General features: G+C 46.3%; 1 protein-coding gene across 1 annotated transcript in view; it reads right to left on the bottom strand.

Moving 5' to 3' along the window:
• Positions 1–15,919, bottom strand: part of Vstm4 (V-set and transmembrane domain containing 4) — an 84,877-nt gene that overhangs the window by 33,693 nt on the left and 35,265 nt on the right. Inside the window, exons 4-5 of the mRNA XM_021181981.2 lie at positions 15,310–15,417; positions 3,395–3,428 (exon numbers count right to left, since the gene is read on the bottom strand). Coding sequence (XP_021037640.1) covers positions 3,395–3,428; positions 15,310–15,417 — 142 coding nt within the window. The remainder of the gene's footprint in view (positions 1–3,394; positions 3,429–15,309; positions 15,418–15,919) is intronic.

Here is a 15,919-nt window from a genome sequence, read left to right as displayed (position 1 = left end):
GGGATTAGAAGGTGTGTTCTGCCGTTGTCTCCTAGCATCATGTGCTGCCTTGCCACAGACCTCAAAGCAAAAATGAGCCTCTCCCTATCTTAAGGTTGATTTTTCTCAAGGATTGTGTCGCAACAATGGAAACATGACTAACACATTTGTATATTCCAGGGCTCAGGAAGACCAAACTCTAGTCCACTAAGCAAGGATGACATCCTTGCTGTACTTCTTGACCCAGTAGCCACCAGCTTTGAATGACTGCTGTATGGGGAGGAGGAGGAGGGAGAGGAGGAGGAGGGAGAGGAGGAGGAGGAAGAGGAGGAGGAAGAGGAGGAGGAGGAGGAAGAGGAGGAGGAGNAGGAGGAGGAAGAGGAGGAGGAAGAGGAGGAGGAGGAGGAAGAGGAGGAGGAGGAGGAGGAGAAGGAGAAGGAGGAGGACCCAAGACAGGAGGAGCTTCGAACTCTTCATGAGTCTGAGCCAGACATACCAGGATGAAGAGAAGCTGACAGGCTGGCCTGCCTGCAGCCATTACTGCTCTCACTATAACCCTCCCACCAAATGACATACCTGCTTCATTCTAGTCCTAGAGCATGAAGGGTGTGGTTTTTAAGAAAGAAACAAGCAGCTTTGTTGAAACATATTTAGTGTCCAGTACAATTTGTAGCTCATTATAAACAATTCAGTGAAGTTTTATAAACCTACAAAGTTGTGTAATCGTCAGTACAATACATCTTTAGGTCATGGCACACACAGGCCCCAAAGTTATACACTTAGTCCATACCACATTAATCACAGCCACAATTAATCCCCATGCTCACCCTCAGCTATAAGCGACCATTACTCTATTTTCTGTCTCCATAAATCTCCCTTCTCTAAGCATTTCATTAAAATAGCACACAATTGTAAATTTTGCACCTGGTTTCTTTCACTTTGTGGCTTTTTGAGAATGTCCTGTTCCTGGTCTGTTCCGTGGCTAAGTGGAAGTTTATCCAATGGATCTGCTGTTTTGTTTACTCTCTCACCAGCCAATGAACACATTTGGATCGTCTCCAGTTTCTAGTTATTATGAATAGAGCAGTTGTGAATAATTCCACCCAGACCTTTGTGTAGGTACATGCTTTCATTCCACTTGGGTAGATCCCTACAAGTACAGTCTGTGGGTCATATTAAGAGTCACACCTTCAGAAACTACCAAACTACGTTCCCCAGCAGCTGCTCCAGAGAGCAGTGTACATGATGCAGCTTCAGCTTCTGCGTATCCATGCCAACACTTGGCATCCTCAGTCTCTTGGATCATGGGCATTATGGCTGGGGTTTGCTGGAATCACATTGTTATTTAATTTGCATCTCTCTAATTAATGACTAAAGATACCGGGCATGTTTCCACATCCTTCTGAGCCACTGGTACATCTTTAGGGAAATACCTGTCCAGCTCACTCTTGCCTATTTTAACTGTGCTATTTGTCATCTTAGCATCCAGTTGGAAGAACTCTGCATCTGGAAACGTGTTGCTCATCACATATCTGATGTGTTAACATGTCCTCTTATTTGGTGGCTTATCTTTTCATCTTTATAATTGTGCCTTTGGAAGTCAATGCTTCTAAATTTTTATCAGTTATGAATCATGCACAGTGTCACTTACCCAATCCAAGGACACAGAATTTTCTCTTGTTTTCTTTGAGAAATTTTATACTTTTAGCTATTATATCTAGGACCAAGACTGTTTAATTATCTTGATGATGTAATTAAGTTTAATTATGTTGATACTGATACTGTGAGGAAAGGTGTCTCAGTTCACATTTCTGCCTGTGGTTGTCTACGGAACACACACCACTTGGTAAACGTGTATGCCTTCTATTTAGAATTGGCCTGCACCTTGTCAGAGCTCAACGTGTCAGATTACACATAGAGGCTCCCTCTGGATCATGCGTCTCCTCTGACGTCTGTACTGCGTATGTTCACCTGACTGCTGTACCTGTGTTTGGCCCCTTGCTGTTGAGACTCTGCTTGGAACTTTAAACAAAATGAAGGGTGCCTCATTTTCTATGGTTAGAGATTACCTTGCTGTTGTCTTGCTGGCAGTGGCTTTCAACTTTGATTCACTGTACTCAAACATTATAATTTATGACTCTATTTATTTAATAAATTTGTTGAAGTTTGTCTAGAGCCTAGGGTATGTCTTGGTGAATGCTTTATGGAGTCATGAAAAAAGAAAGTATTCTTCGATAGGCTGTTTGTTTGAGATGGACCAACTGGCTCCAGTTGCTTGACTGTATTATTTCTGTCTTCAGGGACTATAGGCTGGGGACCTAGGCCAAATCTATTAGTTGCTAAAAATCACCATGGAGTTTTCCAACTTCCCCGAGCTCCCAGTTTTGGCTATTTGAGTTCCGTGTCTCTGTTGTTTGGTGCATATACAATTTATGGCCTTTGTATTCCCAGAGGGTGGCTCATTTTATCATCTAATGTCCCATCCCACCCCTAGTAAGTGTTTTCCTTTGTGTTCCACTTTAAGAGATATGGGCATATGGTATATCACAGACTGTTTACTGTGTGGTATCGCTTCTTCTGTCCCTTTGCTTTCACCCTACCTATGTCATGTGTATGAAGTGAGTGTCTATTCAACAGAATAGAGTTGGGACACATACTATCTACTATGCCAGGCTCTGTGACTTGGACGCATTTAGACCAATTTCAGATAGGTGGTATGGAAGCATTTTGTTATTTATTCTCTTCTCATTTCCTATGATTCTTGTTCTATTTCTTTATGCGACTTGAATATATTTAAAGAATTATGTTGATTGTTATATAGTTATTTTTTAGGGTTGGGGATAAAGTTATTTTAATAGTTACTTTGGAACTATAATACACGTGTGTGACGGTGGTTTGTCGGCCCACTTTCTACTTTTGGAATAAATGTCTCTTATTAGTTGGGTGGTGTTTTTATTTACCGTTTGCTTTCACAGAATTTGAATATTGTAAAGCCATTCTATTCCCTGTGAGGCCTGTCACCAGGTGAAGTAGAGCATGGGTCGGGTCAGCAGTCACAGAAAAGGATGAGTGTTAGTGGTGGACATGGACAGAGGAGGCTCAGATCAGTCTTAAGTTCCCACATGTCTCTCCACCCCACATCCCCCCACACACACATACAGATTGACACTTTTCAATCTCCTAAAAAGATATAAGTTGGACCAACATGAGCAGCATGATGTCTGGCTCCTGTGGGGATCGTGAATGGTATGAGGACTATTCACAAATGCAAACATATGCAGAACATACATTGTTTGGCTTCCTTGTGACCAACACCTCTTAGTAAGAATATGTATTTAATCAATTTATCGGTAGTAGGCAAAGAACATAAAACATCAAAATCTTTTCTTTTAAACAACAAAGAAAATATTCCTACCTGTTCTGAGGGCACTTCACCAAATAATGTCTCACTGTGAAAGGAAAAAGAATAACAGTTGGTAAATATAGGCTAGTTTGACATTACCTGAAAGGCAGAGTCCCAGATCTTGCTCAAGTATTGGGGCTGCACCAGCCAACTCTCAGGGCTTCTGGCTTACACGTTTTGGGGGGCAGAATCATAGCAAAGACATCAGAGGGCACCCCACTGACTTGATATTACTTCAATTAGGAACTGTACCAGGTATGAGGACACATGCCCAGTCAACATAATATTCATCTTTGACCAAGACAAACTGAGTTACATTCTATCCTGAAGAGTCCTGGAGTGGTAAGGTCGGTCCCCCAATGTATGGGTGACACCTGAGTCATGAGACCAGCCCTTGGGACCATATGGCTATCTCTCCTTAGAGTCTGCTCATTGTAAAATGGGCTTGCATTGCTCTTTATGGTCTCAAAAGAGCTTCTTAATCAGATGTGATGGCGCAACACTTGGAGGGCTGAGGTAGGAGGATCTCAAGATCAAGACTAGCTTTGAGCTCTCTACGGTGATTCTGTTTCAAGCAAACACAAAACAACAAGAATAGATAACATCCTTAAGAAAACAGTCTTGGAACAAGATATCTCTCCACAATGGTTCTCCTTGATAGTGGAAAAACTAGAATGCATGGACACCTAATCCAGAATGTGTCTAATCTAAGACTTGAAGTTAAGGTCACCTCAGCAGAGTAAAGCTGAAACAGCCAGGGGAATCTTGAGTTGTGTACTAAATGCTTATTATATGGCCACCTCCAGTGAACCCCCCTTCTTGCATCTGTTCACACCTATGTGTGACACCTCTTACCTCATGCTAACTAGACCTTGGTCACAAGACTTGCTTGGTTCTGAGAACAATGTGCCCCAAGCAGAGGCATATGAAGAGCTGTGTCTGAGGTTTGTGACAGGCAACTCCTCTACGGTCAATTATTCTGTGGGCCCACTGGAAGATGAGTCCCCACAGAGAAGGCAGTAAGCATTGTAGCTGAGGTCCCAGAACAACCAGCCTCAACTGATCCACCATCTGACTGCAGCTGCATGACTGACCGACTCTAGCTGAGAGCAGCAGCAGAATCAGCCCCAACTGCTGATCTGTGGACAGTGAGCAGAAAAAACGGCTGCTTTGTATGCTTGTGTTTGGGGTTATCTGTCACACAGTCAGCCAGTGCAAAGTCCAGAGCAGGATTGTCAGCACCGGAGAGCTAAAAGGACATATACATCCGTTCCATGCTAATGTCTAAACCCTTCCTGCCTTCTATTTACTGAGCACCTTCTGTGGGCTAGATAGTCTATGGATACAGCAGTAGCAACCATAGTGCATACAGAACAATTCATATTTATGACAGTATTGTAAACTTCGTATTGGTCAATAGACTTTAGTATTTGGTTTGTATATCCTAGGACCTTCTCAGGACAGTTTACAGAAGTCAGTTTCCGTGTTCTCATGCAATGGGCCTGAGATTTGACTCTATGCCTTTCCTTCTCTGTTAGCATGATTCTCTTCTAAAATCACCTTTTGTAATTCACAGAGCCAAGGCATCCTATCTACCCTTCAAGACTTATACCACAGAGACTTGGGAGCATCATACAGAGCTGACATGAAGCCCTGGTGTCCACTGAGACTTCAGATGGCTCTCGGCTTACTGGGTAAAGCTATGAGGATAAGATTCCCACATTTTGATCCAACAAGGATTGAATAATGACCTAATCATTATTCAATGGTGTCAAATGGGAGCATATTAAACCACATCTTTGTGATAGATCATTATTTAACTCTTAACATATATAATTCAAAAGCTGTGCATGGTATTGGGTAGTATATGAAAACTCCATCTATTCTTGCCTTCTTTTGTATTGAAGGTGAAATTCCCAAGGTCACATCTATTAACAAAACAAAAATAGGATTGATGGAGAACTATACCCCTAAGCAGAGTTCTCATCTTCTCATCTACATGTAAGGATATATCATGTAAAAGCAAAAATCTATACCAATAGAAGTGCATTTCCAATAAAATTTTACTTTATGCTTATTAATTATTTAATCTAAATAAATGATCTCTCTATGTTATTGTTCATTTTATAGTAATCTTTCAAAATGCTGTTAATTGTGATGTCTTGACAATTTGATGTTATAACAATATTTTAACACCCAGGCACAGAGGTAGGGGAATGGAGAAGTTATGGACATGAATTTGTGTGCATGTACGCATGCGTGTAGATAAGCACAACCGTCATTTGATGCAACAGCTGTGTGAAATTAGAACACAGTTCTGTAGGATAGGTAGATGAAGAGAAAGGAGAAGGCAGAGGACAGAATGACATTCCTAATGTTTGAGGCTCCCCTCACCTGACTTCATGGTGTGCTTACAATAACCGGGATGGTGATCAAGCCCAAGAATACAAAAGGGCATGTAGTCACATCATTTTAAGGTATAGACTTCTACGGTGCTCTGGAAAGTACATCCTTTGAAACAATTTACACTTGTAATGAAAAAAGTGAGGTGTCAAAAACACATAAAATAAAAGACCAAGGTCACAGGGTTTGTGAAAATTATTTTAAGAATTATACAGGCAAAAAATGTTTAAAGCCCACAAGTCTGTCATCCAATTTAAACTTTCCAATAACCTCTAAAACATTGTTCCTATGTGGCAATGAAAGCACAGAGAGGGTAGTGCACTCATCCAGAACCACACAGCACGTGTTATGGACTAAGCTGGGTTCCCTCCAAAATTCCTATGTTGAAAGCCCAATTCCCAGCCCTTTGCCATAAGATTGTAATTGGACATAGTACCTTAGAAAGGATTTAGTTAAAATGAAGCCATTAGGGTGAGTTCTAATACAACAAGGCTGGTTTCTGTATAACAAAAGGGACCAGGTCACAAATGCAAACATAAAACCAGATGAAGCAAAAGGAGAGATGCCATCCATAAGACAAAGAGGGAACCCACAGGAGAAACCAGCCCTGATGTTACAGCACTTCCACCTCAAACCTTCAGTTCCTGTGACAGTGTGACAGTGAGGCCAAGCAAGTCCGTCGTGCATTCCAGTCTACCTGTGCTACCGCAACCCAGCGCAAGTGCTTCCTGGTCATACACGCAGAGTGACCTGATTCAGAGCCCTCCGCATCTACTCTACGCCATTGTCAGAGAAAGTGGGAACTGCTGTCACCTTCACATAGACACTGAGTCTCTCAGAACCTATGGCTGTACACTGTGCTGCCGCGGGAGCTGACAGAGCCAGGCTGAGACCCAGCAGAATACCAGGAGCTCCTCTACGTGTGTCGAGGTGCAGTCCAGGTTCATGGAAAGGAACGGGGTAGATGGAGACCAGAAATAAAGAGACACAAGAGAAGCTGGAGAGTCTCCTTCCTTGAGGGTGGGGGACTGGCTATGAAGAGCCAACAGCCTGGTGGGACATGCCAGTGATATGTTTTGGCAGATGACCGTGAGGTTTGTGCTGAGTGAATCCAGGGCCAACACTCCCCCTGAGGAAGAGGGACCACCCAGGCCTACAGGTAACTCTGGACATTGCAAGCTCCTAAGAAATGGGTGCCCCCAGTCTCTGATCACTAGCTAGAGCAGCATGCTCACACATCCGAGTGACCCCAGCTTAACCTGGACTCTGTGGAGGCAGAGCCCACACAGCAATGGCTCAAGAATGTGTGGGAGGCTGCCCAGTGAGACAGGGACATCCTATTTATGGTACTAGCTCCTGGGGTTAGGAGTGCAGAAGGAGAAGAAGCCCATCAGGAGTGACTGATGGGACAGCCCTCCATCATGTCTTCCAGCACCCAGTGTGTAGCATTGGTCCTCAGAGATAAAAACACAAGACACATGGTCTTGTTCTGGGTGAACTCTGAAGGTTCTGGAAGTAGGGCCAGTACTTCTCACCCCTCCTGATGACAGACTCTAGCCCTAGACTCTTCCTGCTGCCCACCCTTATCCTCATTCTCAGCTAGATCCTTAGTGCTCAAAGCCATCACCCAGACCTCCAAAAGTGTGTTGGGCCTGAAGGCTGTAACTTTCCCAGATCGGCCTATCACTGTTACTGCTACTACGGAGAGTGGGAAGACAGGTTGAAGAAAAACACACCCCCACCTCAGGAGCTCCACCGTAGTGTTGGAGTCCAGGGTATGGCTGATGTCTCTCTCCCTCTCCCTCCCCATCTCCCTCCCCCTCCCCCTCTCACTCTCCCTTTCCCTCCTTCCTCTCCCTCTCCCTCCCTCCCTCACACACATACATACACACACACACACACACACACACACACACACACACACACGTTTCCCTTGTACTCATTGTGGTCTCCCAGGACTTTCTGAGCTTCTTGTTAGGCCTGTGGGTGTTTTTACTCCAGTCACAAGAGCTCCTCTCACACTGCAGTAGTCCCAGAAAGGGATCTCCATAGCTCCAGGACCCTATTTGCAGAGAGCTTTCTCTACCCACTCAAGTGCCCAGGTCATGGAGCCTCACAGCCTGGAAAAAACTGCCTGACTTTGAGGCCTTCAACAGCCCTACCTACATTTCCAAGAAGTCAGGGCAGAAGTGCACCCCTTCCCTGTGCACAACACTATCAGTCACCATAGAGAACCCAAGAGTTCCTGCCTTCAGGAAGCAGACCTGCCCAGACAACCTCTCCAAGCCAGCACAGCCAATAGGATGGTATCACCCACTTCTGTTACACAGGGGAAGCAGAAGTTTGGTACCAGCAACCATTTAATAGCCACATTTAGTCAATGAAAAGCACCATATATAATGTTCCCTGTCTGTTGTGTTCTGTCCCATGTGCTGGTCAGCAGTCCCAAGTGGGTATGACACCATCAAAATGGAACTAGTCCAAACAAGGTGTGCAGCCATACCAGGTTTCACAGCTCACTGCTTCTTCTGGGCTCCTATCTCCCTTTCTGCTTCTGAGACACCATGAGATGAGTGTTTTTCTCATGTCATGCTCTCTGCTGTGAAGTTCTGCTTCCCTGAGAGCCAACCAAAGCTATGGGGGCCAAGTGATCAGAAACTGAAAGCTCTGTATCTGTGAGCCAAAAGAAACCGGTCCTCCTTTAAGCTAATTTTCTCCAGGATCTCTCCACATTCGTGGAAGGCTAGATAATAGAATGCTTGTTCTGACCACACCCTGGACTAAGACTCCCACAGTTCTGAAAAGTAGGAGGGATACGCCTCCCTGCTTTAAAGTCTGGAGGTTTGGGGGGCTCAAATATAATTTCTATGTGGTTTCTGAAGACTTTCTTCATAGATAAAAAGAACTTGAATCTATGCGCCAAGTCCAGGACTCTTTCAAGGAACCTACTAGAAGATTCACATGACTCACAAAGGCAAGATGGCTTCTTTGTCACCATTCTTGATGGGCCTGTCAAGAACCAGCAGGACCCAGCATAGCCAGTGGAGCTTTCTGACCCAGGACAAAGGATGAGATTGACCTTGGGGATGCCAGGTGTCTCTGACTCAAGGCTACGGAGCCTTTTGACCTCCCCGGTCATCTTTCTGTTCTCTGTCAGCCCAGCCACCCTTTGTAGTCTCTTAACCCACCCCAGTGTGGCTGTGAGTGGAGCACAGTGCCTTGTTCACTCTTCCTTGCACTTGTGGAGGTAAAGTTCATGTGCTCTTTGTTTTTTGGGGGTGGGAGTGGGGGGCCGTAGTGAACTTTATTGATGGTATTCAAGAGAGTACAGAGGGCTCCTAGGCCCCTCCTGTTATTATGGGGGTCTGGGATGGAAATTATGAGGGATATGTTCAGTGTTGGGTGCAGAGTTGGGACAGGGACTCCTCAGCAACTGAGGGCCTCTCTCTTGCTCTCAGTGTCCTTGCTGAGGTGGGTGGTCCAGGATTTCTTACTCCTTGGAAGCCATGTAGGCTGTGAGGTCCACCACCCTGTTGCTATAGCTGTATTCATTGTCATACCAGGGAATAAACTTTACAACGTTGTCATTGAGAACAATGCCAGCCCAGCATCAAAGGTGGAAAAGTGGAAGCTGTTTTTGAAGTCACAGGAGACAATCTGGTCTTCAATGTATCCCAGGATGCCTTTTAATTGGCCCTCAGATGCTTGCTTCACTACCTTCTTGATGTCATCATACTTGGTTTCTCAAGGTGGCATGTCAAATCCACAATGGATACATTCAGGGTAGAAACATGGAAGGCCATGCCAGTGAGCTTCCTGTTCAGCTCTGGGATGACCTTGCCCACAGCCTTTGCATCAGTGGATGCAGGGATGATGTTCTGGGCAGACGGCCATCATGCCACAACTTTTCAGAGGGGCCATCCACAGTCTTCTAAGTGGCAGTAATGGCACAGACCATGGTCATGAGCCCTCCCATGATGCCAAAGTTGTCATGGATGACTTTGGCCAGGGGGGCTAAGCAGTTGGTGGTGCAGGATGAATTGCTGACAATCTTGAGTGAGTTGTCATATTTCTCATGGTTCACACCCATCACAAACATGGGGGCATTGGCAGAAGGGGCAGAGATGATGATCCTTTTGGCCCCACCCTTCAAGTGCATCCTGACCTTCTCCATGGTGGTGAAGACACCAGTAGACTCCAGGACATACTCAGCACCAGCATCACCCCATTTGATGTTAGCGGAGTCTCGCTCCTGGAAGATGGTGATGGGCTTCCCTTTAATGACAAGCTTCCCATTCTCGGCCTTGACTGTGCCGTTGAATTTGCCATGGGTGGAATCATACTGGAACATGGAGACCATGTAGTTGAGGTCAGTGAAGGTCATTGATGGCAACAATCTCCTCTTTGCATGTGCAGAGCAGATAGCAGCCCTGGTAGCCAGGCGCCCAATACGGCTAAATCTGTTCACACTGACCTTCATCATCTTGTCTATGGGATGAGGCTGACACTACATGAGAAGATGTGGCTGTCTTTGGAACAGGGAGGAGCAGAGAGCCCCATATGCTCTTTGATTCTTCTTTGCAGGGACACAGGCAGCGGAAGGATAGGTTGTAATGAGCCTTGGATTGTCCAGTTTTCTCTGGTCTTAGAAGACAGACTGTAAATGGGAAGGAATCAGATCTCACAGCGAAGAGAATATGTGGTAAGAAAAAGCCACTCCTCTTCCTCCTGCCTGGTACCAAGGTACCTTAGAGACTATACTTTTGGAAGCTCAGGCACAGAAGGCTTGGGGATCATTGAGCCACCTCTCTGAGCCAGCAAGACCAGATGGACTCCTGAAAAGCAGTGGCCTTGGAAACCAGTGTCCTGAGAAACCACCAGAGCTCAGGGCTCAGTCCTAGACCCCAGGACCAGTATTCTCCAAAGTGACTTGGCTAAAGAGACCCTGGGATAAGGTCTGAGTCACTGCGGACACTAAAATGGAGCAAGACAGCCATTTGTGCTAGGGAGCAGAATGAAGTATGCTTGTGCTGGGCTAGACACATGGGTACAATTAGCTTTGCTCATAGCCCAGCGGAGTGTCCTGGAAACATAGCAGCAATGGCTGGGTCAGAACAGCAGCCAAGAAAGCTGGCCTACTGCCCTTGGCTTTGGAAAAGCCAACACTTGCAGGTCCTTGGGAGTGGGTCAGCTACTCTGAGGCCCTCTGTTTAAATCTTGCTGCAGGAACCAAGAAGCACTGTTGAGTAGGAACAGCCTACAAACCTCAGTGCTCTGTGACCCCTACAGGAGGGGCTGTTCTCCCCATACATGTATGCAAAAGTCCAAGCAACACACTTAGAGGGGAAAACCTAAACACCAGCAGGCTCTCAAGTAGGACCCCTGGTTCAAACCAAGCACTACAAACAGCCCTTTATTTACAGTTTTAGCTATAGTCACGATAATGTAAATTTGTTATAATTCAATGCATGGGATGTGAGACCATAATAATTAAAAGAAAAAAAGAAAAAAAAAACCAAGTGCCTTAGAATTACAGAATCATTTGAACACATGTAGTATGGCCCACAAAGGCTTAATGGTTCTCAATGAGAACCCCAGCCATTGACAGCAGTTAGCCCATAAGAGAGGCCTCTTCCTGTGGTATGCCCTGGCCAAGTGGTTGTTATGGAAACAGACCAGCACTCCAGACCCCCAGAGCAGTCAGTTATTCCCCAGTTACCTGTGGTAACTGGGTTGTACCCCTTCCTCTTCCCCAAGCTTCTGGTCCTGCAGTGGGAGAGACAAGGACGCTGGGACCAATCACCATCGCTCTGCTTTCCCTTCCTGTCCACCAGGAAATGAGGACTCATGGGATTCGTATCCCAGAGAGCACTGGGATAGAAGCAGAGCCACATAAGGATTGGACCCCACTGGACTTCTCCACTGGTTTCTAAAGACTTGATATCCTTAAGCTCGGAGCACAGAGCATCAAAACTGGAACTATTCTGCTCAGTGGCTTTAGTATTCAAAGGGAATCCAATGATCGGGGATAATTTGGATTTTTCAGAGGATAACTCTGTGGTGCTGATGAGGATTATACCCGGCAAGCAGAGGACAGGGATGCTAGACAAGTGGTAATAGCATGATCCATAAATGATCCAATTGAATGCTCCTGTTCAATGACCTCTGGAATTCACACTGAGGAGGAAAGAACCCATTCATAAGAACCTAGGACTCAAGCTCACTTAATTTAAACATTTGTAAGGCCTCCAAGTGTGGGTTTGTTCCATTTTAAAAATACAATGGATGCTACAAGGGCATGCAAACCAAATGTGTGTACTTTGTTCGGTAATTTCCTGAAAACTCCTAAGCTGAGGCTTATGAGCAGTCCTACTCCCAGATTTTAAAGTCTCTCTGAACCCATCCATACTCATGTCTGTCACATGTATGTCAATTACTGACACGCAGCTGTGACCAAAACAGCTGGAAGGACACTTGAAAAGGGGGATGGAGTTCCTTGATCCCAGCCTACAGAGGGTTCAGCCCATTGACTTTTGGCCTCCTGTGCTCAGGCAGAATGTCACAGAAGAAGCAGCAACTGCCTGAGACTGCTCTTTAGTTCTTGGTGGACCCAAAGCAGAGAACAAACAAGGACAGGACCACTGACAAGGAAACCCAAAGAACCTGACCTCGGTGGCTGACTTCCTCTGGCTATGTGCCACCACCCGAAGTTCCTAGGACTGCCCAAAGTAGTCTTACTGGTTTGGGACCCAGCCTCAAACACATGAGCCTGTGGTGGAGACGTTGTATGTGCAAACTGTAGAGCCATGTCTTCATACACATTCTATGTAGCCCTTAAGAGTCACCAATAAAGGATGCCTGCCCTCTCTGAAAGCCAGACATATCAAAAGATGTACCCTGGAACCACAGAATCCATGCGAATCTGCTTGGGAAGAACCCTCATCGATAACCTCCATGGAACAATGGAGGAAAGCTCCTTCACAAAGGCCACCCTCAGATGTCTGTGGACTTTCTAGAACACAGCTAGAGCCCTCTCCTCTGTCACTGCCTAGTCTAGGGCTATTATCATGCTCTTTGTCTCCTGGGAACCATGCAGGCTACATAGGATGTGGAGGAGTAGAAGCATCTGCCTAGTCTATGGCAGGTGCTCAGACAATGGTCTTGACAGCTGGGTAGGGCTTCAGACGGGGAGCACAAGTGATCACCCTTCAGCCCATCCTGGCACGGGAGGGTGATGAGCCAGTTCCAAGCCCCAGTCCTTGAGGTCTGTCTGTGAGGTCTGGAGGAAGGTGCCCCTGTGCGTCCTGTCTGCCCTTCTTGGCATTTCTTTGATTCCTGGATCCTGCCTCAAATCCCACAGAGTCTACAGCTTGAGTCTTCCCAGGCCCTGGTAGAGCTGCCCTTAGCACACACCCAACCTAGAGATTGCTAGTGATGGTGCCTTTTAAGCTCTAACAGCTGGGAGCAGAGCAGCTGGAAAACAAATCTATTTGTTCATCACTTGTGGAGGGAGCATCTGTCATGAGCCAAATTCCAAGAAGGATCTGTCACATGCATGGCCTCTGCCTCACACAGAGTTCTCTGGAAAAGAGGCAAAGGGCCAACACCCATGGGCAACATTTGCCACAAGCTCAGAGAAGCAGCTGAGGACTCTGAAATGCTAGGATATCTAGGACAATGCTGGGATATCTTAATGGGGTGGCAGATGCCGTGGAGGAAGGTACCCAAGGGCAACGCAGTGAAACACAAGGCCAGAGGGAAGCATTCGGGCTCTAGCGGAGAGAAATCTGGCCTGTAGCCCTGGCTCCATTTCCAGGGCTGCATGTGCAATTCTCTGCTCCCTGTCAACTGCATCCAACCCCTGGAAGCTGCTGATGGCACCTTTGTCGTCCAGAGTTGCTGGGTTTGGTTTAACTTCAAGGGGAAGAAGCATCTAGGGTCTGCTGTCTGGAGGAGGGGAAGCAGTGCACGCAGGATCCTCGAGCCAGCCCTCTGGTTGCAGCAGCAGGACATTGGCTGAATTGTTCTTCTGGACCACCTCTCCTACAACAACGACTCTTTATTTCATTGCATTTTACATGTGGCTGTCTTGGCTGCATGTATGTTCATATGTCCATGTTCATACCTGGTGCTGGAAGAGGCCCTGAGAGGGTGTCAGATTCCCTGGGACTAGAGTTAACAATGGCTGTGAATCATCGTGTTGGTGGAGAGAACTGAGCCCAGGTCTTCTGGAAGAGCAGCCAGTGCTCTTAACCTCTGAGCCCCACAGCAACAGCAGCACTCACAGGTCCCAGAACCTTCCTTCCTCGCCCCTTGAGCAACAGTGTCCCATGGGTACCAGTCTCTGGATGCTCAGCCTCCCTTCCTGGTTTCCTCAGTTCTGCCCACATCTCTGGGGGAGTCTCCCCTTTGTGGCTGTTGTTCAGTTTCCCAGTTTAAAGGTCCCTGTGAACACAGAGGCTGGCTTTTCCCCCATCCACACCCTCAGCCTAACAGTGACAGTGACAGTGACTCACAGGTCACCCTATATGTGCTCAGGGGGTTGAGTATCTCCTCTTCCTAAGCTCTCAGAGGGGTGCAGTCTTGTCTCCCAAGTCTCCATAAAGAAGACAAGGGAAAGGTGGGATCCATACCTGCTCAGTGAGGAGGTGTCATCAAAACTGGGCTTGGTGTACCTTGGTCATTTCTGAAAGCAACTGTATCCTCTCCTCACTACTTTTGGAGATTCTGGTGTGTGTGTGTGTGTGTGTGTGTGTGTGTGTGTGTGGGTGTGTATGAGGAATACTCAGAGGAGGATTTAAAGGAAAAGAAGCTCAAGCAAGCCCTGAGGAATCCTGGAAGAAGGTTGGCTGAGCCATCTTTGGAGAACAGAACAGAGGCAGACAGCTGACAGCTGGGCAGATTCTTAGAAGTGCTAGACTTGGGAAACTGAACTCTGTAAGAGATATGGGCTGCCGTTAGAGTAATCGGCATTCACGGGGAGATAGGAGTCATGGACTGCAATGTCTGAGAAAGAAAGCACAGGGAGGGAGAGAGAGAGAGAGAGGAGAGGGGCCTGAGGACAGCCTCCAGGGCATCAGGAACTCCAGCAAGAAAGGGGTAGACACTAGGACAGGAAAAGCACAGAGGGACAGCCCAGGTTCCACCTGCCTGCCCAGAAGGTATGCACAAACCCCTTGGTTCAGAACTTTAGCCCCAAACTCACTCTTTGAGCCCAAATGCAAAGGAAAGCTGCTCCAGCCCCAAGCAGCTCAGGATGAACACCAGAATCATGGCTAAGAAATCCAGAGCCCCAGGAGGGAGAAGTTTGAGAAAAGGGAATTCAGCTGGTGTGACAGTGATCACTTTATTGCAACAACACCTACAAGAAGCAAGCCTTCTCATTCCCTTTGCTTTTTGGCCCCAAGTAAACAATTGCTGACCCAGGATGCCTTCCCACCAAGGTGATATTTTGCCCCACATCTTCCGCCTGTGTGTGGGCGGGCGGCTTTCCATTCCAGACATGACCTTATCTGTTTTCTTACCTCTTGATTTCCTCTTGTGAAACACAGACTGCCAGGCAATGACCAGGGTGAAGAGCAGAACACTGAGGATCCCCACGCAGCACACAAGGACAGCGTACACATAGAGATCTGAAAGGCATGTTGTTTTAAAGGTTAGCTCAGAATGAACCACTACAAGAACTTCAAATGCAAAAAAAAAAAAAAGCACCAGAGGAAAACCTTTAGGTCGAGTCTAAGGGGCAGAGTGCCTAGACTTGTCATCAGAAGCATCCTCCCTTTGTGTAAGCCTTGAGGGCTAGGGATACAGCTCAGAGGCCGGTCACCCACCCGGCATACATATTCAGTCATTAGAGAAGGTAAATTTGATTTACTGTAAGCGAAAATTCCGTGAACAGCTGCACGAAGAAGGAGAAAAGTCAAGCTGCAGTTTTGGAGGAAACACTGTAAGTTCTTCCATGTTTTTAGAGTTGCCCAACATTTTTGTTTAAGTTAAACTGAGTAGATTTCTGATCCTGGCTACTTAGAACTTTGAACTAAAAATGAAGTGTAGTTGTTTCTCTGGGTCTCTAGTTTCCACATCCACAAATTGAATCAATCATGGATTAAAACCATTATTTAAAAAACAACAACA

Source organism: Mus caroli, chromosome 14, assembly GCF_900094665.2.
Source record: "Mus caroli chromosome 14, CAROLI_EIJ_v1.1, whole genome shotgun sequence".
NCBI lineage: Eukaryota > Metazoa > Chordata > Mammalia > Rodentia > Muridae > Mus > Mus caroli.
This window is presented reverse-complemented; position numbering and strand designations above follow the sequence as displayed.